Source organism: Scyliorhinus torazame, chromosome 7 (genome assembly GCF_047496885.1).
Source record: "Scyliorhinus torazame isolate Kashiwa2021f chromosome 7, sScyTor2.1, whole genome shotgun sequence".
Classification (NCBI taxonomy): Eukaryota; Metazoa; Chordata; class Chondrichthyes; order Carcharhiniformes; family Scyliorhinidae; genus Scyliorhinus; species Scyliorhinus torazame.
Genome location: NC_092713.1, coordinates 131,477,832 through 131,504,706, shown reverse-complemented (window position 1 = coordinate 131,504,706; position 26,875 = coordinate 131,477,832). Strand labels below are relative to the sequence as shown.

The following is a 26,875-nucleotide window of genomic DNA, read 5'->3' as shown; positions in this document are numbered from 1 at the left end:
ACCAGAGCACCCGGAGGAAACCCACGCACACACGGGGAAAACGTGCAGACTTCGCACAGACAGTGACCCAAGCCGGGAATCGAACCTGGGACCCTGGAGCTGTGAAGCAATTGTGCTAACCACCATGCTACCGTGCTGCCCACAAGTAACACATAAGACAGTATCAGTGGTGCAGCAGGAATCAAACTGATGCAAGGCTGCTGTTTATAAGATCATAAGAACTTAAGAACTAATAATCTTTATTGTCACAAGTAGGCTTACATCGACACTGCAATTAAGTTACTGTGAAAAGCCCCTGGTCGCCACAATCCGGCGCCTGTTCGAGTACACAGAGGGAGAATATAGAATGTTCAAATAACCCAACAGCACATCCTTCGAGACTTGTGGGAGGAAACCGGAGCACCCGGAGGAAACCCACGCAGACACAGGGAGAATGCACAGACTCTGCACAGACAGTGACCCAAGCCGGGAATTGAGGGCGTGAAAACCGGCGGCAACCACTCCGGCATCAACAGCCCCCAAAAGTGAGGAATTCTCCACTTTCTTGGGGGCTAGGCTGACGCCGGAGTGGTTCTCGCAGCTCCAGCCGGCTCCGAAGGGTCGGCGCATGTTCGCGCATGCACGGAACGCCGGCGTGATCACACGCATGCGTGGGCAGGCCAGCATATTTCCACGCATGCGCAGAACGGGTGCCGTATTTCCGCGCATGCGTGGGCGGTCCCTTCTTCGCGCCGGCCCCCGGGCAATATGGCGGAGCCCTACAGGGGCCCGGCGCGGAGGAAAGAAGGCCCCCACGGAACCAGCCCACCCGCAGATCGGTAGGCCCCGATCGCGGACCCGACCACCGTAGGGGCCCCAACCTGCAGAAGTTTTCCACTTAAGATAAGACTTGCATCCAAGGAATCAACCAAATGAACCTTCTCTGAATTGCCTCCAATGCAAGTAAATCCCCCCCACCCGAATAAGGAAGCTAAATCTTTTTACGATGGTTTTGGTTTGGTCTCACCAATGTCCTGCACAGTTATAGGAAGACTTCCCTACTTTTGTACGCCATTCATTTCATTTTGTTCCTAATTACTTATTGTATTTGCCTCCTAACTTGCTGTGATACATATACAACAGCGTCCAGGCTGCTCTGTACCACAGCGCTCTGTTGGTCAGTCTCCATTTAAAAAATATTCTGCTTTTCTATCTTTCCCATCTTATACTGCATCTGCAAATTTTAGTCCATTAACTTAACCTCTCCATATCCCTTTGCAGATGCTTTGTGTTCTCCTTACAACTTACCCTCCGACCTCTCTTTGTATCATCAATGAATTTGACTACAACACACTCCGTCCCTTTGTTCAGGTCATTAATATAGAGTGGGATTTTCCTCCTCCCGTGCAGTGTAATCTGCAGCAATGAAGGGTGGTTCACCAGTGACCGGCGACAGGATCCTCCGGTCCCGCCATTGTCAACGGGATTTCCCGTTGAACCGGGAAACCTGCGGCAGGGGTGCACCGTCAGCAGGACCATGAGATCCGCCAGCGTGATTGGCCAGAAAACCCTGCCCACTGTTAACAGTTGTGGCTTCCACACTAGTCTTTGTGGCATTCCATTTGTTTCAGGTTAGATCAATCAGTTTGGGAACATTAGGCTGAATTGCCCCTTTCTGTTCTCTAAATTCTATGTAACTCTATGCAATCATTTATTATTTATATTTTAAAAAACCTCTTGGGCGGGATTCTCCAGACCGCCAGCTGCGTTTTCCAGAGTGGCGCGCCCTCGCCGGCAGCGGGATTCCCCGTTTCCACCACCTGCCAATGGGATTTCCCTTTTGGCCACCCCACGCCGCCAGGATACCCGCAGGCATGAGTGTGCTGCCGGCCCAATGGAAAATCACACCGGCGGAAAATCCCACTGCTTATATCTGGTACAGGGAAACCACTCAGGCACTTCTTCATTGATGTGCCTGAGATCCCAATAATCAAAGCCTGCTTCCTTCAGCACATTTGGAAAACAGATCGGGCGGGATTTTCCAGTCCCAGCCACCGCGGGAATCATCATGGTGGGGGAGTGGAAAATTTAATGGACCAGCAAAAGGTCTGTTGACACCGGGCAGGAATTTCCATCGTGGACTGGAAAATCATGCCCAAAATGGAGCATTTCACTTCCAAAAAGCTGATCTATATTTAATTTGATAATTACAGAATTAAGGGTCTGAAGACTAAATGAATTGAACTTTTACACCAGCAGAAATCTACCAGTTCAGGAGCCAGGAGGAAGTCAAGATGTCAGTAAAGTGAGTTAATGGTCATTTTTGCTTCACAAAATACAACTTGAAAAATGGATGACTTTATTTTTCTACAGCATAGACTGTGTATAAATTATATAAACCCAATACACCAATATACTGTTACCAGTAAGAGAGATACATTGATCACAATCTATCATTTTATATTGTATTTGCTCCAAAAGAAATGCTGGAGAGCTGACAATATTAAAGAATTGTTATTGTTTCCATAGGCCAACACCTGAAGAGGCAATGCTATGGTCTGAGTCTATGGATAAACTGTTATCTCGGGGAGGTAAAGTCACATGTTACTGTGCAGTATAGTTGTGGTGAACATGTGTTATTCTCTGCGCCTTGTTATGCTATTGTTATACCGTCAATTCACTGTGAGACCGTGAGAATGAGTGAACATTAGGCTTTAATATCCATGAACTCACCTACCAGAGTCGGCTGTACAAATGAGTGCCACCCACAGGTGGCCGGACTATATATGGCCCCGGTGAGGGTGGAGCCAGAGGCGGAGCCCACCGGGGTTCCAGTACAGTACCTGGAAGTAGCCTGTATCATCACTTCCAGGTCATGGGTTACATCTTTATACAGACAGTACAGACAGCTCATGCATTAGGTGAAATACATTCACCACATCTATGTCTGTCATTGAAGGGAATTGTATTGATGCATATGGGGGCAACCTTCTTCTACTCCTTCTACCCACCATTTCACCTGAATCTGAAAGCCTGAAATAAAAATCTGAACTGTTTAACTTTCTCCACAGATTCTGCCAGACCTACAGTACTTCCAGCATTTTCTGTTTTCCCGTTTTTGGTTTGGTCACAGCCAGCCACGTTTTCGATGGTCTATTAAAAATGTTCACTCCTTTTCCTCAGCTGGTCTGTCTGCCTTCACAAACTTCCTCAGAAAGGAATTCAGCGAAGAGAACATTGAGTTCTGGCTGGCCTGTGAGAACTACAAGAAAATCAAGACTCCGGCAAAACTGGCCCCTGAGGCCAAGAAGATTTACTCTCAATTTATTAAAGTTGAGGCCCCCAAAGAAGTATGGAACCATTTTTGTTATTGTTTTAAAAATAAACTGACTTTATGATTATACCTATCATTGAAATGAAAATTGGAAGTGCTTTATTGAAATGTTTTAAAATCTCGATTTTCATGTTCAAATATATCCATGGCCTTGCTGCTTTCCTATAGGGATAATAATCCATGATAAAACTAATTGTCAATTGGGAAAGTATGGGCTAATAAATGAAAGATTTGTTAAAGGCAAATCATGTTTGACTAATAGTTGAGTTCTCTGTTGAAGTAGCAGGAAAGTTGTTGAAGGTAGACATGTTGATGTGCACCTGAACGTTCAATAGGCGTTTGATAAAATACCATATAATAGAATTACGAGCAAAATTCAATTCCATGGGGTTAAAGGAACAGTGGCAAGCATAGATCCAAAATTGGTGAAAGCATAGAAAGCAAAAAGGGGCAATGATCAGGGCCCAGATTCTTCGATTCTGAGGCTAAGTGCGGAGGAACCGTCGCGTTTTACGTGGACAAAATCGGCGGCGGCCCCTCACCGATGCTGCGACCGGTGAGGGCTAGCAGCCGCGCCATGTAAAATGCCTGGCCTCCATGAAATAAACGGCCGGAAAATTGCCGGGTCCGTGGCCGTGGATGCGCAAGGCGACGACCGCAGCGGTTGTGCCGGACAACATGCCGCCGGCCGTGCGTGGACCCAACCTGCCAGATAGTGCCCCCGTGGACACCCCCTCGCCAATCTCTGGCCATCCCCCACCAGTACCCCCATCCCTCGCCGAAGCCCCGCCGGCCACCAGCACGGCTCCCGTCCGACTGTGACGGCGCTGGACACAGTGGAAGCAGTCCACAGCCACCACTCCGGGTTCCCCACGGCTGGGAGCACACGCCCCCCCCACACCATCGTGAACGCGGCCCATGGGGGGCGGAGAATCTGGGGAGGGCCTTCAGACCATCCTCAGGCTGTCCCAACTGTGTGTGCCGTGCGCCGCGATGATGCCGTTTCAGAGGGGGCGGAACGTGCAAAACCTGCGTAAAACAGGCGCCGCCCCCGATTCCATCGTAAAAATGGATTCTCCGCCCGATTGCTAGAGAATCTCGCCCCAGTTGTTTTTCAGATTGGAGAGAAATATAATAATGTCGTTCCCCAGGGGTCAGTATTAGGACTACTACACTTTTTGCTCTTCAAATCAAAAGATATAATTTTGAAATAAAATTCACCCACTCTTACAATCTCACAATAGGATTCTGAAATTTCAGAACTTTGCCCCCGGCATTCAAAAACACGTCTTTCAAAGGCTGCTATATCCTTCTCCCGTCCTGGATGGATCATACACCAAGGCCCTTAGGCAAAACCTTCCAAACCCATGACCCTACCATCCAGAAGGACAAGGGCAGCAGACGCATGGGAAGACCACCACCTGGATGGCAAGTCACTTGCCATCCTGACTTGGAACAATTTTGCTGTTCCTTCACTGCCACTGGATCAGTATCCTGGAACTCGCTCTCTAGCAGCACTGTGGGTGTAGCTACACCACATGGACTGCAGTGGTACAAGAAGGTGATGTGTTGGGTGCTCTGCTACACAGACGAACCAACACGGTTGCGAATGGTACAACTCAGTTTTATTGCTAACATTTATTTACAGTGGTCAACTGGTTACTGAGGTTCGATCATAACCCTAGAATCTGTGGACCTATTCCTAATACTATCTTGTAGTGGCACTCAGCACATGGTGGATGTCTGAGTGGCTTGCTATGAGCTCTGTGCCCTGAGCTGTCTCCTGCTGGAATGCTCAGGAAGTGTCATGTTCCCTGTTTTGTACTGTGTATGCTCTTGCTTGTGATTGGCTGCGGTGTTGTGTGTGTGTTGATTGGTCCGTTGATCTGTCCATCAGTATGTATGTGCTATGATGTTTACCTGAATATCATGACAGAAGGCAGCTCACCTATCTTCTCAAGGGATGGGCAATAAAGGCTGGCCTAAGCAATGATGTGCAAATCCTGTAAATGTATTCTTTAAAATGCAAACAGAAACCCAGATTGCCAGTGGTACAAGATTGGTTTTCAGATACAAGTTGCAAGTACAGACTGGATATGGGCCTTTGAAAAAAAAAAGAAGAAAATTGCTTATTGTCACAAGTAGGCTTCAAATGAAGTTACTGTGAAAAGCCCCTAGTCGCCACATTCCGGCGCCTGTTCGGGGAGGCTGATAGGGGCTTCAATTGTTACTGACTGCTAGAACATTAATGTGCCCAGGATGAGGAGGAAGGTGGCCCAAGTGACAGAAGAATACAAAGAGCCTTTTGTATGCTGTGGGCTTACTTTAATGGCCACGGTGCTGGCCCAGCAGCAGGTCGGATAGGCATTGGCAGCCCCAATGCAATTCAGTGCATGTCAGGCAATTAACTGGTTGACAAACAATAAAGCCAAAGGCCCAAATTAAATAGTCATGAAACAAATTAAAAGTTTAAATGGCTGCAGTATAAACAGACTGGCCCTCATCTTTAATGAAGTTTACTGCATGTGAGAATTCCCAGAAGACATAAGTAAATCAATTTTTATTTATTTTCCTAAAAAGCCCGGAGCGACTGAATGTGAACTCCATCAGTCTGCTGAGTCAGATTAATAATTTTTTCCTCAAGAATGGTGAATAGGGCCCGGTGAAAGATAAAGCCAGGCATTTCAGCTCTTTAGTGCTATTTTTATTGTACGCATGCAATCAGAAAGACCCATAGAAATATAGATAATAGAAGCAGGAAGAGGCCATTCGGCCCTTCAAGCCACTCTGCCATTCATTATGATCATGGCTGATCATCAAGTTCAATACCCTGATCCCACTTTCCCCTCATATTCTTTGAACCCTTTAGCCCCAAGAGCTACACCAAATTCCTTCTTGAAAGTGCAAAACATTTTGGCCTCAACTACTTTCTGTGGTAGCGATAACCACAGATTCACAACTCACTGGGTTGTGTCGATATCGGCGGGAGAATCAGCTGGTGAGTCAGTTTCAGCGGGAGCAGTGAGGAAGTGGCTGCTGGGAGGTAAGTCTGTCCTTTAAAAGCACTTGTCTTTGCAGGGGCAGGCCAGTCGATTTCGGCGGGAGAATCAGCTGGTGAGTCAGTTTCAGCGGGAGCATTGCGGAAGTGGCTGCTGGGAGGCAAGTCTGTCCTTTAAAAGCACTTGTATTTGCAGGGGCAGGCCAGTCGATTTCGGCGGGAGAATCAGCTGGTGAGTCAGTTTCAGCGAGAGCAGTGCGGAAGTGGCTGCTGGGAGGTAAGTTTGTCCTTTGAAAGCACTTGTCTTTGCAGGGGCAGGCCAGTCGATTTCGGCGGGAGAATCAGCTGGTGAGTCAGTTTCAGCGGGAGCAGTGCGGAAGTGGCTGCTGGGAGGTAAGTCTGTCCTTTAAAAGCACTTGTCTTTGCAGTGGCAGGTCAGTCGATTTCGGCGGGAGAATCAGCTGGTGAGTCAGTTTCAGCGGGTGCAGTGCGGAAGTGGCTGCTGGGAGGGAAGTCTGTCCTTTAAAAGCACTTGTCTTTGCAGGGGCAGGCCAGTCGATTTCGGCGGGAGAATCAGCTGGTGAGTCAGTTTCAGCGGGAGCAGTGCGGAAGTGGCTGCTGGGAGGTAAGTCTGTCCTTTAAAAGCACTTGTCTTTGCAGGGGCAGGCCAGTCGATTTCGGCGGGAGAATCAGCTGGTGAGTCAGTTTCAGCGGGAGCAGTGCGGAAGTGGCTGCTGGGAGGTAAGTCTGTCCTTTAAAAGCACTTGTCTTTGCAGGGGCAGGCCAGTCGATTTCGGCGGGAGAATCAGCTGGTGAGTCAGTTTCAGCGGGAGCAGTGCGGAAGTGGCTGCTGGGAGGTAAGTCTGTCCTTTAAAAGCACTTGTCTTTGCAGTGGCAGGTCAGTCGATTTCGGCGGGAGAATCAGCTGGTGAGTCAGTTTCAGCGGGTGCAGTGCGGAAGTGGCTGCTGGGAGGGAAGTCTGTCCTTTTAAAGCACTTGTCTTTGCAGGGGCAGGCCAGTCGATTTCGGCGGGAGAATCAGCTGGTGAGTCAGTTTCAGCGGGAGCAGTGCGGAAGTGGCTGCTGGGAGGTAAGTCTGTCCTTTAAAAGCACTTGTCTTTGCAGGGGCAGGCCAGTCGATTTCGGCGGGAGAATCAGCTGGTGAGTCAGTTTCAGCGGGAGCAGTGCGTAATTGGCTGCTGGGAGGTAAGTCTGTCCTTTAAAAGCACTTGTCTTTGCAGGGGCAGGCCAGTTGATTTCGGCGGGAGTGGAGCTGGCTGGTTAGTCAATTTCAGCAGGAGCTGAGAATTTTTTTTTTTTTTTAATTAATGTTTTAGGCGGGAACAGGAAGTCGACCCACGGACGTCTGGGAAGACCCTCACCAATAAATTCTGGTGGAGAGGAAACCCGAGACACTACACGTGTAGTGTCTCCCACCCGCCCTCCTCCTCTAACCTAATAATAAAACCCATTGGTCTGAGGTAAGTACCATATTTTATTATATTATTATTATTTTTTATAAAAAATTTAATTTAGTTGTTAGCCAGATCTTGGTAGAAAGTTAGAGGAATGGCAGGGAAGGGAGTGCAATGTTCCTCCTGCAGGATGTTTGAGGTGAGGGATGCCGTTAGTGTCCCTGCTGATTTTACCTGCAGGAAGTGCTGCCATCTCCAGCTCCTCCAAGACCGAGTTAGGGAACTGGAGCTGGAGTTGGAAGAACTTCGGATCATTCGGGAGGCAGAAGGGGTCATAGATAGCAGCTTCAGGGAATTAGTTACACCAAAGATTGGAGATAGGTGGGTAACTGTAAGAGGGACTGGGAAAAAGCAGTCAGTGCAGGGATCCCCTGCGGTCGTTCCCCTGAGAAACAAGTATACCGCTTTGGTTACTTGTGGGGGGGGACTTACCAGGGGTAAGCCATGGGGTACGGGCCTCTGGCACGGAGTCTGTCCCTGTTTCTCAGAAGGGAAGGGGGGAGAGGAGCAGAGCATTAGTAATTGGGGGCTCTATAGTCAGGGGCACAGATAGGCGATTTTGTGGGAGCGTGAGAGACTCTCGTTTGGTATGTTGCCTCCCAGGTGCAAGGGTACGTGATGTCTCGGATCGTGTTTTCTGGGTCCTTAGGGGGGAGGGGGAGCAGCCCCAAGTCGTGGTCCACATTGGCACTAACGACATAGGTAGGAAAGGGGACAAGGATGTCAGGCAGGCTTTCAGGGAGCTAGGATGGAAGCTCAGAACTAGAACAAACAGAGTTGTTATCTCTGGGTTGTTGCCCGTGCCACGTGATAGTGAGATGAGGAATAGGGAGAGAGAGCATTTAAACACGTGGCTACAGGGATGGTGCAGGCGGGAGGGATTTAGATTTCTGGATAACTGGGGCTCTTTCTGGGGAAAGTGGGACCTCTACAGACAGGATGGTCTACATCTGAACCTGAGGGGCACAAATATCCTGGGGGGGAGATTTGTTAGTGCTCTTTGGGGGGGTTTAAACTAATGCAGCAGGGGCATGGGAACCTGGATTGTAGTTTTAGGGTAAGGGAGAATGAGAGTATAGAGGTCAGGAGCACAGATTTGACGTCGCAGGAGGGGGCCAGTGTTCAGGTAGGTGGTTTGAAGTGTGTCTACTTCAATGCCAGGAGTATACGAAACAAGGTAGGGGAACTGGCAGCATGGGTTGGTACCTGGGACTTCGATGTTGTGGCCATTTCAGAGACATGGATAGAGCAGGGACAGGAATGGATGTTGCAGGTTCCGGGGTTTAGCTGTTTTAGTAAGCTCAGAGAAGGAGGCAAAAGAGGGGGATGTGTGGCGCTGCTAGTCAAGAGCAGTATTACGGTGGCGGAGAGGATGCTAGATGGGGACTCTTCTTCCGAGGTAGTATGGGCTGAAGTTAGAAACAGGAAAGGAGAGGTCACCCTGTTGGGAGTTTTTTATAGGCCTCCTAATAGTTCTCGGGATGTAGAGGAAAGGATGGCGAAGATGATTCTGGATAAGAGCGAAAGTAACAGGGTAGTTATTATGGGAGACTTTAACTTTCCAAATATTGACTGGAAAAGATATAGTTCGAGTACAATAGATGGGTCGTTTTTTGTACAGTGTGTGCAGGAGGGTTTCCTGAAACAATATGTTGACAGGCCAACAAGAGGCAAGGCCACGTTGGATTTGGTTTTGGGTAATGAACCAGGCCAGGTGTTGGATTTGGAGGTAGGAGAGCACTTTGGGGACAGTGACCACAATTCGGTGACGTTTACGTTAATGATGGAAAGGGATAAGTATACACCGCAGGGCAAGAGTTATAGCTGGGGGAAGGGCAATTATGATGCCATTAGACGTGACTTGGGGGGGATAAGGTGGAGAAGTAGGCTGCAAGTGTTGGACACACTGGATAAGTGGAGCTTGTTCAAGGATCAGCTCCTGCGTGTTCTTGATAAGTATGTACCGGTCAGGCAGGGAGGAAGGCGTCGAGAGAGGGAACCGTGATTTACCAAGGAAGTGGAATCTCTTGTTAAGAGGAAGAAGGAAGCCTATGTGAAGATGAGGTGTGAAGTTTCAGTTGGGGCAATGGATAGTTACAAGGTAGCGAGGAAGGATCTAAAGAGAGAGCTAAGACGAGCAAGGAGGGGACATGAGAAGTATTTGGCAGGAAGGATCAAGGAAAACCCAAAAGCTTTCTATAGGTATGTCAGGAATAAGCGAATGACTAGGGAAAGAGTAGGACCAGTCAAGGACAGGGATGGGAAATTGTGTGTGGAGTCTGAAGAGATAGGCGAGATATTAAATGAATATTTTTCGTCAGTATTCACTCAGGAAAAAGATAATGTAGTGGAGGAGAATGCTGAGCCGCAGGCTAATAGAATAGATGGCATTGAGGTACGTAGGGAAGAGGTGTTGGCAATTCTGGACAGGCTGAAAATAGATAAGTCCCCGGGACCTGATGGGATTTATCCTAGGATTCTCTGGGAGGCCAGGGAAGAGATTGCTGGACCTTTGGCTTTGATTTTTATGTCATCATTGGCTACAGGAATAGTGCCAGAGGACTGGAGGACAGCAAATGTGGTCCCTTTGTTCAAAAGGGGGAGCAGAGACAACCCCGGCAACTATAGACCGGTGAGCCTCACGTCTGTAGTGGGTAAAGTCTTGGAGGGGATTATAAGAGACAAGATTTATAATCATCTAGATAGGAATAATATGATCAGGGATAGTCAGCATGGCTTTGTGAAGGGTAGGTCATGCCTCACAAACCTTATTGAGTTCTTTGAGAAGGTGACTGAACAGGTAGATGAGGGTAGAGCAGTTGATGTGGTGTATATGGATTTCAGCAAAGCGTTTGATAAGGTTCCCCACGGTAGGCTATTGCAGAAAATACGGAGGCTGGGGATTGAGGGTGATTTAGAGATGTGGATCAGAAATTGGCTAGCTGAAAGAAGACAGAGGGTGGTGGTTGATGGGAAATGTTCAGAATGGAGTACAGTCACAAGTGGAGTACCATAAGGATCTGTTCTGGGGCCGTTGCTGTTTGTCATTTTTATCAATGACCTAGAGGAAGGCGCAGAAGGGTGGGTGAGTAAATTTGCAGACGATACTAAAGTCGGTGGTGTTGTCGATAGTGTGGAAGGATGTAGCAGGTTACAGAGGGATATAGATAAGCTGCAGAGCTGGGCTGAGAGGTGGCAAATGGAGTTTAATGTCGAGAAGTGTGAGGTGATTCACTTTGGAAGGAATAACAGGAATGCGGAATATTTGGCTAATGGTAAAGTTCTTGAAAGTGTGGATGAGCAGAGGGATCTAGGTGTCCATGTACATAGATCCCTGAAAGTTGCCACCCAGGTTGATAGGGTTGTGAAGAAGGCCTATGGAGTGTTGGCCTTTATTGGTAGAGGGATTGAGTTCCGGAGTCAGGAGGTCATGTTGCAGCTGTACAGAACTCTGGTTCGGCCGCATTTGGAGTATTGCGTACAGTTCTGGTCACCGCATTATAGGAAGGACGTGGAGGCTTTGGAGCGGGTGCAGAGGAGATTTACCAGGATGTTGCCTGGTATGGAGGGAAAATCTTATGAGGAAAGGCTGATGGACTTGAGGTTGTTTTCGTTGGAGAGAAGAAGGTTAAGAGGAGACTTAATAGAGGCATACAAAATGATCAGGGGGTTAGATAGGGTGGACAGTGAGAGCCTTCTCCCGCGGATGGAAATGGCTGGCACGAGGGGACATAACTTTAAACTGAGGGGTAATAGATATAGGACAGAGGTCAGGGGTAGGTTCTTTACGCAAAGAGTAGTGAGGCCGTGGAATGCCCTACCTGCTACAGTAGTGAACTTGCCAACATTGAGGGCATTTAAAAGTTTATTGGATAAACATATGGATGATAATGGCATAGTGTAGGTTAGATGGCTTTTGTTTCGGTGCAACATTGTGGGCCGAAGGGCCTGTACTGCGCTGTATTGTTCTATGTTCTATGTTCTATGGGTGAAGAGATATTTCTCCTTACCTCAGTCCTAAAAGGTTTACCCTTTATCTTCAAACTATGACCCCCTAGTTCTGGACTCTCCACTATCAGGAATATTCTTTCCGAATCTACCCTGTATAATCCTGTTAGAATTTTATAAGTTTCTATGAGATCCCCTCTCACTCTTAAAGATGTAAAAGATGTGTTTTATTGATTAAAGGAAGGCGTTTGATGAAGTGAAACATTAAGAACTGATGAGCATGTTTAGGCTCTTGACCTTGATGGCAAAGATCTTAAAGTAGTAAGAAATCTGTATTGGGAAAAAAACTGCAGCTGTAAAAGATGAGGATTGATCTGAGTGATTTTGCGAAGTTTAGAAGACGGGTCAGGCAGAGGTATGTTTTCTCGTCAAATGTATACAATTTATGTGATGAAAATATTCTTGGAGAGATTGAAGACCTTCCTGGATTATTTGTTGGAGGTGACAACTTTAATAATATAAGATACGGCAATGACACCATCCTTGATGCCGATTCTGAAGATTTTGGATAGGGTATTGAGTGAAAGTGAGAAGAGAGGGCTGAGCATAAATTGTAATGAAACAAAATGTCTCAGTGTCCAACCGGAAAATCATACAAGAATGGAAGATCACAATGAAGAATGGAAAGATCAAACGGGTAGATAAATTTTACTCCCCAGGAAATATGTTAAAAGCAAAAGAAATGTGCAATCAAGAAATAAGACAACGGGTTGAAATTGCCAAAGATGCAATTCAGAAAACAAAAACGATTATATCAACTCAAAATTAGCCATGTAAACTAAGCGGAGAATCCTGGAATGCTACATCACAATTTTGGCATACAGAAGAGAGTGCTGGCTGCTCGATGAAGCAATGCAGAGAAGAGTTGAGGCTGCAGAGATAGAACCATTGAATCCCTACAGTGCAGAAAGAGGCCATTCGGCCCATTGAAGCTGCACTGACCCTCTGAAAGTGCACCCTACCTAGGCCCAATCCCCCACCCTATCCCTGTAACTCTAACTAACGTATGGGTCAATTTCATCATGGCCAATCCATCTAACCTGCACATATTTGGACTGTGGGAGGAAACCAGAGCACCCGGAGGAAACCCACGCAGACACGGGGAGAATGTGCAAACTCCACACAGACAGTTATCCAAAGCCGGAATTGAAACCAGGGGTGGGATTCTGTGGGAATCGGCGGGGCGGGCAACTCCGGCGGGAAAGAGTGGCGTGAACCACTCCGGCGTCAGGCCGCCCCAAAGGTGCAGAATCCTCCGCATCTTCAGGGGCTAGGCCGGCGTCGGAGTGGTTTGCGCCGCGCCGGCTGGCGGGGAAGGGGCTTGGCGCCACGCCAACCGGCACCGAGGGGCCACCGCCAGCCGGTGCGAGTTGGCATATGCGCGGGAGCGCCAGCGTGTGCTGGTCTCATCCCAGCGCATGCGCAGGGGGGATCATCTCCGCGTCAGTCATGGCGGAGGACCACAGCGGCCGACACGGGAGAATAGAGTGCCCCCACGGCGCAGGCCCGCCCGCGGATCGGTGGGCCCCCATCTGTCGCCGACCGGCGCGGCGCGATTCCCGCCCCCGCCAAATCGCCGGCGCCGGAAAATTCGGCAGCCGGCGGGGGCGGGATTCACACCGCCCTTTGCCGATTCTCCGACCCGGCGGGGGGTCAGAGAATCCCACCCCAGGTCCCTGGCACTATGGGGTAGCAGTGCTAACCACTTTGCTACCGTGCCACTCCCTGTGGGAGTTTGTGGGTGTGTAGCTTTTGAAGCAAATTATGAAGATATCTTGGACAAGTCACACAAGTCAGACCAAAGATGAAATGCGAGTAAAATCTGAGACCTAAAGAATTCTACTGACTAAGATCAGGAAGAGACAGCAGGAATTTCTTGGGTAAGTAATAAAAAATCATGATTTGGAAAGTCTGATGTTGTTGGAAAGATCGATGGTAAAAGAGATCGAGGTAGACAAAGAAGGATCTTGCTAAAGCGTCTCGCCAAATAGATGAATTTACCACCAACAAAGATAATCCACGCAATGGAGGTTCTTGGTCGTCAATGCCTTCTAAGAGCATGATAGCTGAAAAGAGAGAGAGAAATGCCATGGCTTGAATCCCTTTAAGGATGGACATTGTGGCCTCCAAGAGCTGTCAGTCAATCAGAGGGCTGGTAACTCTTCTGCCCCAGCAGCACCACCGAGACCGCTGGCCATTGCTGTGACTGCAACCACTCGGGACCATCCACAATGGAGGAGGTCCCGGAATGACAGTCAATGAGTCCAGCTCACTTGGGCCAGTCAGGCAAACCCCAGCAAGTTGGGGGATGGGGGTATTTGATGATAGTTACAAAGGGCAGGGTGTTGTTTCAGCGGTGAACAGCTTTGTCACCGTGGTGACCATCCATGAGCTCCAGAGTGCCTGATTAAGATGTCCCTGCCGAAACGCACAAACGGTTACTGTGCCCCAACACATGTAATGTAGCTACCACCTGGGAGAATACTGAAGAGTCTCAAATGGCCTCCTCAACCTTCCCTGCCTGTCAGTAAATTGCAGGAAGGTGTCAGGACCTCCACCCCTCATGTTCCCTTGTGATTCTATGCAACCTGCCCTCCCTGCTCCCACCCCCACTCACCCACAAACGCATCCTCCCAGTGAGTGGCATGCACCTCAAGGTCAGAGACAGGGGCTGCAGCAGTGTGTCTCCTGTCCTGACCCACTCTCCCTGGAAGTACAGCTCCATGAGGTAAGGACAGCTTCACAGAACCGGCCATCACTCGTCCGATATACATGACCAGGATGAAAGGGAAGTTTCTAAGAGGTGCAGGTTAGGACAAGAAGTCCAGGATTGACAATGACCAACGTACAACCACAGGAAATTATTCAGCTTTTGTACACATCATAGAGATGCATTTTCAAACTTTATTCATCCAGGCCTTTAACTAACGGAGGAATGTTTGAGTTATATTTAAATCTGACAAATTTGATTGATGACCGAGTTTTGATTTGCGGGTGTAATTATTGGTGATTCAGTTCTGACCTAGCTGTGGATATATTGGCAGGAAGAATGTAAGTGCACAAGGAAGAATTAAATAAAAAGGATTTGGCCCTGGTGGCCTACTCTTTAGAATGCCCCATGGAGGCATCCATAGCCATATCCATTGCCTGTATATCCGCACTATCCACATGATAACCAGCGAGCCGTAGCCAGGGTCAGTTGGAACTTCCACACATTCATCAATTCGTTGTCAACTTTGATGCAGTTTCTGAGGTTTCATCACATGACCTCTCATCTCCCATTCCCCAACCAGTAAACAGCCAATTTATTTTATCCTTCTCCAATATTTTCTGTGGGAGATAGTGGTACAGTGGAAATGTCACTGGACTAATATTGCAGAGGTGTATTTTAATGCTCTGGGAACACTGGTTTCAAATCCCACCATGGATTTGGCAGCCGGTGGAATTTGCATTAATTTAATCAAATCTTGAGCATAACGTTAGGCTTGTGTCTAATGATGGCTGTGAAGCCATCTTCGATTGTTGAAAAAAACAATCTGGTTCAGTAATATCCTTTGAGAGAAGGAAATCTGCTAACCTTACCTGGTCTGGCCTACATGTGACTCCAGACCCATAACAATGTGGTTACCTCTAAACTGCCCCCTGAAATGGCCTATGAAGCCACTTAATTCAAGGGAAATGATGGCCTCACTTCCCATGAAAGAACAAATATTTTTTTTTAATTTTGATAAACAGGGGCTGGGATTCCCCAGCCAGGGAGTGCACAATCTGAGTATAACAACACGGAAGACAGTGCTACAGAAGCCAAAGGCCTGGGTGTGGTGCAGTGGCTAGCGCTTGGAGAGACATCACTGTGCAGGAGGCCCCCTCCATTCGGACCCAGTCCGCCTCCGGTTCCCTCAGCCACCCCTTCACTCTCTCCGTGTTTGCCCCCAGTGGTAGAATGGGAGGTTCAGTAGGCCAGGCTTCCCACATGTTGCCCTCGCTGTAAGATGGTCTTAGGTTCCGAGGGACTCTACCCTCCAAGATGAAGGCCATGATTATCTTCTCGACCCTGGTGAAGAAGGATTTGTGGATGAAGATTGGGAGTGATCTGAATACGAAGTGGAACCTAGGAGGCATGTTTATTTTGACCGTCTGTACCCTTCGCGCTAGCGAAAGAGTGAGTGAATCCCATCTGTACAGATCCCTCTTCACCTTCTCCACCAGGCTGGAGAGGTTCCATCTGTGAAGCCTCGTCCAGGTGTGGGCCACTTGTATCCCCAGGCACCTGGTGTTTCATCCAGCTCTGCTCCTTACTCTTGGGGGTTCACTGGGATGATTTTGATCTTTCCGAGGTTGAGTTTGTAACCTGAGAAGGCACCAAAATCCCTAACGATTCCTGTTATCTTTCCCATGCTAGCTAGGGGGTTCGAAACATAGAGGAGCAGGTCATCCTCATACAGTGAGACTCTATGCTCTCTGCCCCCACTCCAAATGCCCCTCCAGCACTCCGCGAATCTAAGGGCAATGGCCAGTGGTTCGATTGCCAATGCACAGAGGGGGGATAATGGGCATCCCTGCCTTGTTCCCCTGTGCAGCCGAAGGTATTCAGAGTGGTGGCATTCGTCCATACACTCGGCATAGGAGCGCTGCACAGGAGCTTCACCCACGCGGTACACCCAACTATTTACACCTCCATGAGGTACCTCCATTCTACTCGTCTCAGCATCCAGGGAGATAATCACCTCTGGTGTCCTCTCCCCATATGGGATCATTATTAATTCAGCAGGCATCTGATGTTCACTGTTAGTGTCTGCCTTTGACAAACTCTGATCATCCGTGATCACTTCTGGCAGGAACTCTCCAGGCGCGTCACCAGTGTTTTCGTTCAGGCCTTTGAATCAGTGTTTAAGAGAGCAATGGGCCTGTATGCTCCACACTCTGTCGGGATTTTGTCCTTTTTGGGGATCAATGAGATTGAGGTTTGGGTCAGCGTGGGCGTCAGGGCACCTTTGACAGTGAGTCGTTAAACTTCTCCAGCAAGTGCAGGGCCAGTACTGCTGCAAATTGTTTGTTAAAGTCTATCAGGAACCCATCCGGTCCCGGCGCTTTCCCTGACTGCATGGAATTAATGTATTCCACAATTCCACCCAGCTCTAGCGTTGCTCCCAGCCCTTGTTTCCTGTCCTTCCCCACCACTGGGGGAACTGTTCCATCACCGAATCCTCCTCCGGGGGTTCGGAGGTGTATAGCCCTCAGTAAAAGTTTGCAAAGACCTCGTTAAACTCGTTTGGATCTGCTACCATTCCACCACTTCTCTCCCTAACTTACCCTATCTCTTGCGGCTGCTTGCTTTCTTAGCTGGTGTGCTGGCAAGTGGCTGGCCTTGTCTCCAGGTTCATAGAAGGCCCCCATGCCTGGTGGAGCTGGTGAACTGCTTTCCTTGTGGAGAGCAGGTCAAATTCCATCTGCAGATTTTTCCTCTCCGCCAGCAGTTCCACGGTTGAGGCTATAGAGTGTCACTGGTCCACCTCCAGTATGGAGTCAATCAGCCGCTGCTTGGCTACCCTCTCCTTCTTGTCCCTAAGAGCCCTACAGGTTATAATTTCCTCCCTGATCACCACCTTCTGTGCTTCCCAGAAAGTGGTGGATGAGACCTCCCCATTCTGGTTGCCGGTTACATAACCGTGGATGGCTTGGGATATCCTTGCACAGAATTCCTTATCGATGAGGAGAGCTGCACCGAGCCTCCATGGGGGCTGTTGGGCCCAGCTCTTCTGCAAACTCACGTCTATGTAATGTGGCATGTGGTCGAGGATTACAATCACTGACTATTCCACCTTTGCCGCCCCTGGAAGCACCCTTTTCCCTACGACAAAAAAGCCTGTATGCGAGTAGGCCTTGAGCACATGGGAGAAGAAGGGACATTATTTTTCTCTCAGGTGATTGAACCTCCATGGGCCTACCTCGCCCCCCTCCCATCCGCTCCAAAAAGGTGTTCAGTTCTCGTGCCGTTGGTGAAACGGTTCCTGTCCTGGGGTTGGATCTGTCCATTGTTGGGGCCTGTAACACAGTTAAAGTTCCCCCCACCATGATAAGTCGATGGGCATCTAGGTCTGGGATTTTGCCTATTTTTTTTTGACTAATTCTGCATCGTCCAAGTTTGGGGCATAATATATTTACCAAGACTACCTGGCTCCTTCCAGGGTCCCGCTGACCAGAACATATCACCCCCTAGCTTGTGTCTGTCACTGTGAATGAAACTGTCCTGTTGATTAGTATGGCCACCCCCCTTGGGGTGAAACATGAATGAAACGCTTGTCCCCCCCATCCCTTCCTTACCCACAGTCGGTCCCTCTCTCTGTAGGAAAGCTACCCACCCTCAGACTCTTGAGGTAGGTTGAGGCCCCTCATGTTCCATGTTACTATCTGGATGTGGGGTGTTCAGCCATACTCACCATGTGGGCCTGGTCCTGTTTGTCCTGGCCAGCCCTTGCTCACAGGCCATTCAAGATGATTACCGTCTACTTCCTCATTCTCACCATCTCCACGTGTTGTCTGCTGCAACCAGTGCTTTACCCTCTCCCTTCCGACCCCCATCTGTTTTTTCCCTTGTCCCCCCCTACCATTGTGCTCCCTCTTCCTAGTCCCCCCTTCCCCTCTTGGCTTTACTCCCTTCTTTACCTCCACCAACCCCTCCATTTTCACCCTTCGTTTCCCCTGAACTTCTGTTTTTCCCTTCCCCTCTGCTAGGCATCCATCCCTCCCTCGAGGGATGGATGCCTCGCCACAGCCTCCTCCTTCGCTGTACTTCCATACAGCAGACTGCTTGCTAGTGCAGCAGCTCCCCTAACAGTCGGATTCCCCTATTTGACCCCGTCTACCTCTCTCCCCCCTTCCCCCCTCTCTCCGCGCTTCTGCCTGTGGTCATCCCTGCCCTTCTCAAATTCTTACAGCCCACGTTCTGGCCATTGCCCTCTATCGTTGATTGCCCAGTCCATTTTTCTAGACAAACATGTTGGCCTCCTCCAGGCATCAAAGTAGTGTTCTTTGCCCTGGGACGTGACCCATCGCTTGACGGGGTAGTACAAGCCAAACCGCACCCCACTTTTGCACAGTGCGGATTTGACACCGTTGAGTTCTGCCCGCCACTTGGCCAGGTCGGCAGCAATGTCCTGGTACAGGTGGATGGAATTTCCTTCCCACTTGCACCCTCTTGCGTTCTTCGCCCACCTCAGGATCTGCCCTCTGCCCTGGTACCTGTGGAGCTTCACAATTATCACCCGCAGTTGTTCCCCAGCCCTGGGCCACAGCCGGAGACCCGTGAGCGTGGTCTAGCTCCGGGGGCTTGGTGAAGCCCTCCTCGCAGACCAGTTTCCCGAGCATCACTGCTATGTATTCTGTGGCATTTCTCCCCTGCGTTCACTCCGGCAACCCCACGATTCAAAGCTTTTGCCAACACGTTCGTTTCTCCTGGTCGTCAACTTTATCTTTCAACCCCGTGTGGATCTTAACCAGGCTCACTACCTCAGCCTCAAGTGCTGTGACCCAGTCTCCTTGGACTGTGACAGCCTTTTTGAGATCCCAAATTAACTGAGCCTCTGGTCTCCGCTCCATATTGTCCATTGCCTCCCTCATGGGGGCCGTCACGGTTTCCACGGTTGCCGCAACGGCTGCCAGGAGGTCTCTTCTCATCGCCTCCCTATGTCTCTGGAGCTCGGAGGTGATGAAGCCTGTCAATTTGTCCAGCGCCTGGGTCTACTTGCACACACTAATTAACTCACATATTTCAGTAAACATTTTAATAAAGCAATGTTAAATAAAGATTCTAACACAGCAAATATGGTAGATTGTTTTAAGTATCCATGCTAGGAAGTACAGAGGATCTGAGGGACCTGAAGTCGGCAGGACAGGTAGATAAGGTGGTTAAGAAAACATATGGTATTCTTGCCTTGATTAGCTGAGGCATAGAATATAAGAGCAGGAATATAAGAGCAGGGATGTTATGATGGAGCTGACTAAAATGCTCGTTAGTCCACAGCTAGAGTACTGTGTGCAGTTCTGGTTGTGACACAATAGGAAGGAAGTGATTGCACTAGACAGAGTGCAGAGGAGTTTCACCAGGATGTTGCCTGTCTGGAGACTTTCAGCTATGAAGAGAGGCTGGTTAGGCTGCGTTTGTTTTCCTTAGAGCAGAGAAGGATGAGAGGGCTCCTGATTGAGGTGTATAAAATTATGAGGGGCATAGATAGGGTGGACAGGAAGGAGCTTTCACCTTTAGCAGAGGGTACAATAACCAGAGCACATAGATTTAAGGTAAGGCAGCAGATTTAGAGAGGGTTTGAGGAAAAATATTTTCCCCCAGAGGGTTGAGGGAATGTGGAACTCACTGCCTGAAAGGATGGTAGAGTCTGGAAACCTCACAACATTTAAGAAGCATACCAGGCTACTGGCCAAGTGCAGAAAAATGGGATTAGAATAAATCGGTGCTTGATGGCTGGCAGAGCTACGATGGGCTGTAAAACTCTCTGACTTTATGATCTCATTAATCATCACCGAAGAATAATCATTTCACAAGATTTGTTTTTAGATAAGCAACAGTTTCCAGGCAATCGAAACTTACAGCACTGACATATTCCTTTACCTATTTCATAAGTTGCGTTTATTCCAAGCATATTTCTAATTTCTAGCGTTGGTTCTGCTTCATGTTAGTGACTGTGCTACACTGTTTAAATGATGTGCCTGCCATAGCTGAATGGTTGGAGATATATGGGAGCAGCAGGAGCTGGGAATGAGTTCTGCTTCATTGGAGTGCGTGTAATGGAGTATCTGGATGTGAGGCATGAGTCCTGAGTGTTGGAGGTTGGTACTGGTGAGTTATGGGGTGTGATGCACTGAGCAGCATGAGAGGATGTTAGAGCAATGGTGACGATGCAATCGTTGGCTTTGACCACCAAAATGAGGCCATTAAACCTCTTGTGACCAGATGCTTGGGAGAAGACATCGAAATAGACCTTCCTGGCCACTGCAGTACAGGGTCGGGCACATACAGGGTTAATATGGGACTGAGTACACTGGCACATACGCAGTGATGTAAGAAGGCACATTACCCAGACCTAGGGCTAGTGTGGTGTTGAGCAGAGATGGGTTAAGATCTGAATGGAGATGGCTCCTAGCGTGTACCTTTACTGTACTTGCTTCAAAGCTCTCCTAAAGAGCTAAACGTTTGAAACCAAAATGAACAGGCACTGCACTGCCATGCTTAAAAGAGAAGTAAGATTTAAAGCTGTACCTGCAAAAAATATTGAATGTCCATGGATCAAAAATCCAACTCACTAGATCAATCTAGAATTCTTCAAGGGTCAAAACCACTGAGAAGCACGGCATCCCTGAGACCCAATTTTTTTACATTACATCAGATCTCAGTGAAAAATCAGAGGATAAACAGGCAACACCAGAGCCAATCACTTCTCTAACAGAATGGTGAACAAGATATGGAAGAGTTATAAGGCCTCGAGACCATGTGAATCTCTATGTTTCAAGGATGTGAATTCCATGAGCAAATATGATCTGAGTGTTGTCTCATTAGTTGCCCCCGCACTCGAACTTGGTAAGAGACTAGTCCTATTTGAGGGGTGACAATCCCAGGGAGCCAGCGAACACCGTCGTTGTAGTTATCAATAAACGCCGGATTGCCAGGTTCGAAATATCGAAAACGTTGATGTCAAACTGGGCAATGCCTTTGCAAATCTTGGTTATGGTGTACCTTTGACCCGATGTCCTGCACATCTTTGGACTGTGGGAGGAAACCAGAGCCCCTGGAGGAAATCCACGCAGACACGGGGAGAAAGTGCAAACTCCACACAGTCACCCAAGCCGGGAATCAAACCTGGGACCCTGGAACTGTGAAGCAACTGTGCTAACCACTGTGCTACCCTGCTGCCCCAATGTACAATGGTTTTGAAGAGTCAATATGTGTCAACGCCCCCCCAAGAGGACATCTGCGCTTCACCTTTTTAAACGTCGCATCCTGGGCCTTGCCTCAAGCCCAAGGCCGGTGCTTCTTCAAGACCAAGTGGATGGGGGCTAGGACGGTAGTCAAATTTGGAATAAATCTTCCACGGTAATTAACCAGTCCAAGAAAAGAATGAAGTTCTGTGGCGTCTCGCGGAGCAGGAACCATTGTGATTGCCCGGACCTTCTCGCCGACCGGATATAGGCAGTCTCGGTTCAGCCGATATCCCATTTCTTTTGGGTAAAACATGCACTTCTCGCAGTGCAGGAGGATCCCATATTTAGAAAACTGCTTCAACACCACCTCAAGGTTCTGCAAATGTTCTTGGTCCATTACCCCTGTGACTAACACGTCTAAGTAAGCTGCAGATGCAGCAAACCACGCAGATGTTCTCCATGACACACTGGAAAACTGCACATGCCAAGGATACTCCGAACAGGAGCCAGGTGTACCCATAGAGTCCCTTAATTGTGACTTCCTTCTGGGAGGATTTATTAAGCTCAAGCAGTAGATAAGCATTGCTCATGTCCAATTCTGTGAATGTACAGCCACCGGCCAATGTTGCATACAAATCTTTGATGCGTGGTGAAGGGTAACGCTCCAATCTCAAAGCCGTGTTCACTGTAAATCTGCGGACTATCATATCCGGCTTCATTACGGGGACCACCGACACTGCCCAATTAATGAAGCGCACAGGTTGAATGATGCCCAGACGCGCATGGAAATATCAGGGCCGGGCTTCCCGGTCCAGCTGGAATTTGGTCACGGCCCCTTCAATGGCACCCAAGCCAGGCTGGAAAACCTTTGGGAATTTGCTCAATGCTGTGCACAGACCGCCAGACTCCACTTGGAGGATAGGCTGCCAATCCAACTGCAGCTGGTGTAGCCAATCACAGCCCAACAGGTTAGGGTCATTCCCCTGCACACCAATGAGGCGCACTAATTGGCGCCCATCAACCACCAGAGTGAGGGTGAACCCCACGATATTCATTCGCCTGTATAAACAAGCCATTATGTCAGCCAAAGACAAAGTATGCGCTCCTTGAAAAGAAAGATCAAAAATGCTCTGCACAACCAAAGAAACGGTCGCTCCCGTATCCAGCTCCATTTGGAGCATATGACCATTCACTTGTATCGGAACTGGAATAGGGGCAACACGGGGCACCAGCAAACAGTTCAGCTGCACCTCAGCCTCATCCTCAGCCTCTTCTAGGTCATCCAGGTGCAAGGCTCAGCTCCATGGCAGACGCCTGCCTCAGCCAGGGTGCCTGGAATGCTGGCCGTCCTGCTGCCGGCGGCTACACCTAGACTGGGGTTCACACGTTGCACACGGGCCGGAATCGCCTTCAGCCGAGTCCAGGGACATGGCACGTCCCGGTGGCCTGCTCTTCACCCAGATGTCAGAGTCGCAGCGGCATTTGGTGCAGTCCAGGCCACGGGGATACTACGCGAGGGGCGACGCCTCAAAACGCTCACCTCCATCCCTTGTAACTCTTGGACACCACATTCTGTGCTTTCTTGGGATAGGGAGACTTGTAGTGCCTGCTGAAAAGATAGGGAACTTCCCCCCAGAGGTTATCGTATTATTATTATCGCAGACCAAATGATTGGGGTGCATATAGGACAAACAGTTCCATACTCACAAAACTTGGCTCTCTTCCTTTTATACATTGGTTTATTGAGATACCCTACCCCAGAGGGGGAGCTCATACTCTGCAAAGAACATGGGGAAGACAAGCACTTCCACCCTATAGGTTCTGTGAAGGATATTACGCAAGGTTAATGTGTGGCTGAGCACATGGTAATGTAAGAAGGCACATGACACAGTCACAATCAGTGTGGTGTTGAGCAGAGACAGATTAAGGCATAAGCACGAATATAGCTCCAAGCCTGTACCCATTACAGTTCATGCATAAATAGCTCTACTTGTTAATCAAGACTTACAGTTAAGCTACCAAAGATGAAAAAGACTTCTTTAAGTGCCAATGCTCCAACCAACATCGTCCCAACAGCCACCTCCTTCCAATTTCTTCTGAGGATCATCCTCCAAGGCTTTCTGACTCCCTGAGGAACCATGACATCCCTACTCTATCTTCTTCACTAAAGCCTCATTGATGACCCTGAAATGTTTTCACTCCACAGGTGTTCCATCTTCCTTGTTCAGAATTACAGCATTAAAATGCAGCAGCAACCTCCTGTAATTTAGTGCAACTCCCCTTTAAGAAGGGACATACTGCCTTTAAGAACAAGAGGTTGGATGCACCATATGCTCAGTTTCTTGCTGAGCACTCAGGCAGCCAGTAGTATTGGCCTTGATTGGATCAGTGCTACAACCAGGTAAATGAGGTAGCAAATCTGTGTGCCACCTACTTCCACCGCCACAGCAAGCAGGTCATGAATCATGAGCCCCAATACCAACCAGATCTAGCCTAACTTTTTTGCCGTGCCACTTATACTTTACTCTCTCTGATCACTCACAGTCACGTTGTAGAGATTAACCTTTAATTCACACACCAGGAAGGGATTTCAGGGGCGGCACGGTAGCACAGTGGCTAGCACTGTTGCTTCACAGCTTCAGGATCCCAGGTTCGATTCCCGGTTTGGGCCACTGTCGGTGCGGCGTCTGCATGGGTTTCCTCCAGGTGCTCTGGTTTCCTCCCACAATCCAAAGATGTGCAGGTTAGGTGGATTGGCCGTGCTAAATTGCCCTCAGTGTCCAAAAAGGACAGGTGGGGTTACTGGGTAACAGTGATAGGGTGGTGTGGGCTTTGGTAGCGTGCTCTTTCCAAGCGCTGGTGCAGACTCAATGGGCCGAATGGCCTCCTTCTGCATTATAAATTCTATGATTTGGGATATTATCATACATGTTTGTCCAACGGCAAACGGAGATTCAACAGCAATCTGTGTAGTTTAGTTCAAATCCCACTTGCCGTTGCTCAGATTAATTACGTTTAGGATTGAACCTTGCACCTTCCTACTTTGTGTAGCTCAATGCCACACAGTGCGCACATTTGCCTGTGAAGTTATGTACACATATTCAAAGATACTTGCAGGAAATCTAATCTAATCATCAGCTGCAGCAAGGAAACGTCATCCCAGAACATTCATTTTCATATCTCCACTTTCTTTCTCACAGATTAACATTGATTTTACCACACGAGAGCTTATTAACAAAAGTATCAGGGAGCCATCTCCCTCCAGCTTTGACGTGGCACAGAAGTTGATCTACAGCCTGATGGCAAAAGACTGTTATCCCAGATTCCTGAGATCCAGATGCTACCTGGAATTGGTAAACAAGACGGACAGCAGTCAATCAAAATGAAGCCATTCTGTTCAAGGCGTTATGTAGAAGGAGCAATGGGGAATCAGTCCAGAAATTATATTTAGTTGCCAACTGGACACTAACAATTCTCTAAGTGATTTTCGCTCAGGCCAGTCTGAAATAATTAATGGCAAAAGTGATTAATAAAATGTTCCCAAATGTTTAAACTGCTCAAATCCCAAAGAATACACACAGTGCATTTAGTTTTTTTTATTGTCAGAAGACTTGAATGCCCCTGTGTTAATCCACTCCAGAACTGACCTAAACACTGTACTGTAGAATGTTGAACCTTGTTGTAACTAATGTTGGGGGCCTCCCACAGGAGTTGTCCTTATTTGGGATCAAAGTTTGAGCTCTGTTGTTGAAAATAATAGAGCTTTAACCAGGAACAGTAACCAAAATATTTTGCATCAGAGTCTATAATTGCGTTAAGTTAGAACAATATTGTTTGACTACATTGAGACACAATTATTGGTTAACCCATGACATGAACCCAAATTTTGTTCGATAATGAGGCTCTCACACTGACCTTGACACATTCTGATTTTCAAATCGGCTTTGACAGAATTCAAAAAGACTTTGTCATAATTGCCCTTGTAAACTGATGCATTATTCATTGTAGGTGGCACTTTTCTCCTTATTTTATTTCAGTAGTTTTTTACTTTCTGCATTTATTTGAATAAGGCACTTAACAAAAAGAGAACATCTAAACAAAGGACTGGATTAAAGACATAGACTCCAAATTTGACAGTAATGCACTTGAAGTGACTTGGGAGAGCAGAGTGACTCTGTTCATTTCTTTTACATTTGATAAGGAAGAATGTCACAGACTCTGTAAGTCACACTGTCATTGGCTACTCAAACCATTTATTACAGCCACCAGCTATTATTTTGCTATTATCAACTGCTGCCATGGTTTCCAATCTTATCACTTTGTAATAGCTACTTTTGAAATGGTTTATAGTTTTAAAAAAAGAATAAAATCATGTCGGAATTCAGGTTGTTGTACTGTATTTTAGCTTTAACCTAAATATAGTTGATTTTGTTCTCACAGAATCACAGAATTTACAATGCAGAAGGAGGCCATTCGGCCCATCGGGTCTGCACCGGCTCTTGGAAAGAGCACCCTAACAAAGCCCACACCTCCACCCTATCCCCATAACCCAGTAACCCCACCCAACACTAAGGGCAATTTTTGGACACGAAGGACAATTTAGCATGGCCAATCCACCTAACATGCCCATCTTTGGACTGTGGGAAGAAACCGGAGCACCCGGAGGAAACCCACGCACACGGGGAGAAGGGGCGAAATTCTCCGGAAACGGCGCGATGTCCGCTGACTGGCGCCCAAAACGGCGCAAATCAGACGGGCATCGCGCCGCCCCAAAGGTGCGGAATGCTCCGCATCTTTGGGGGCCGAGCCCCAACCTTGAGGGGCTAGGTCAGCGGCGGACGCATTTCCGCCCCGCCAGCTGGCGGGAAAGGCCTTTGGTGCCCCGCCAGCTGGCGCGGAAATGACATCTCCGGGCGGCGCATGCGCAGGAGCGTCAGCGGCCGCTGACGGCATTCCCGCGCATGCGCAGTGGAGGGAGTCTCTTCCGCCTCCGCCATGGTGGAGACCGTGGCAAAGGCGGAAGGGAAAGAGTGCCCCCACGGCACAGGCCCGCCCGCGGATCGGTGGGCCCCGATCGCGGGCCAGGCCACCGTGGGGGCACCCCCCCGGGGCCAGATCGCCCCGCGCCCCCCCCAGGACCCCGGAGCCC

At 48.5% G+C, this 26,875-nt stretch overlaps 1 protein-coding gene across 1 annotated transcript; it reads left to right on the top strand.

Annotated features, from left to right (window-relative positions):
* Window positions 1–2,239: 2,239 nt before the first annotated feature.
* Window positions 2,240–25,810, top strand: LOC140427324 (regulator of G-protein signaling 5-like). Its single transcript, XM_072512881.1, has 4 exons — window positions 2,240–2,284; window positions 2,509–2,570; window positions 3,163–3,329; window positions 24,927–25,810. The coding sequence occupies exons 1-4, from the start codon at window positions 2,274–2,276 to the stop codon at window positions 25,110–25,112; spliced, it is 426 nt and encodes a 141-aa protein (XP_072368982.1). The 5' UTR covers window positions 2,240–2,273; the 3' UTR covers window positions 25,113–25,810.
* The last annotated feature ends 1,065 nt before the right edge of the window (window positions 25,811–26,875 follow it).

Excerpts from the sequence above, each read along its gene's own strand:
- LOC140427324 (XM_072512881.1), top strand. Across the intron at positions 2,571-3,162 it reads TAAACTGTTATCTCGGGGAG|CTGGTCTGTCTGCCTTCACA; the intron begins GTAAAGTCACAT and ends CCTTTTCCTCAG. Across the intron at positions 3,330-24,926 it reads AAGTTGAGGCCCCCAAAGAA|ATTAACATTGATTTTACCAC; the intron begins GTATGGAACCAT and ends TCTTTCTCACAG.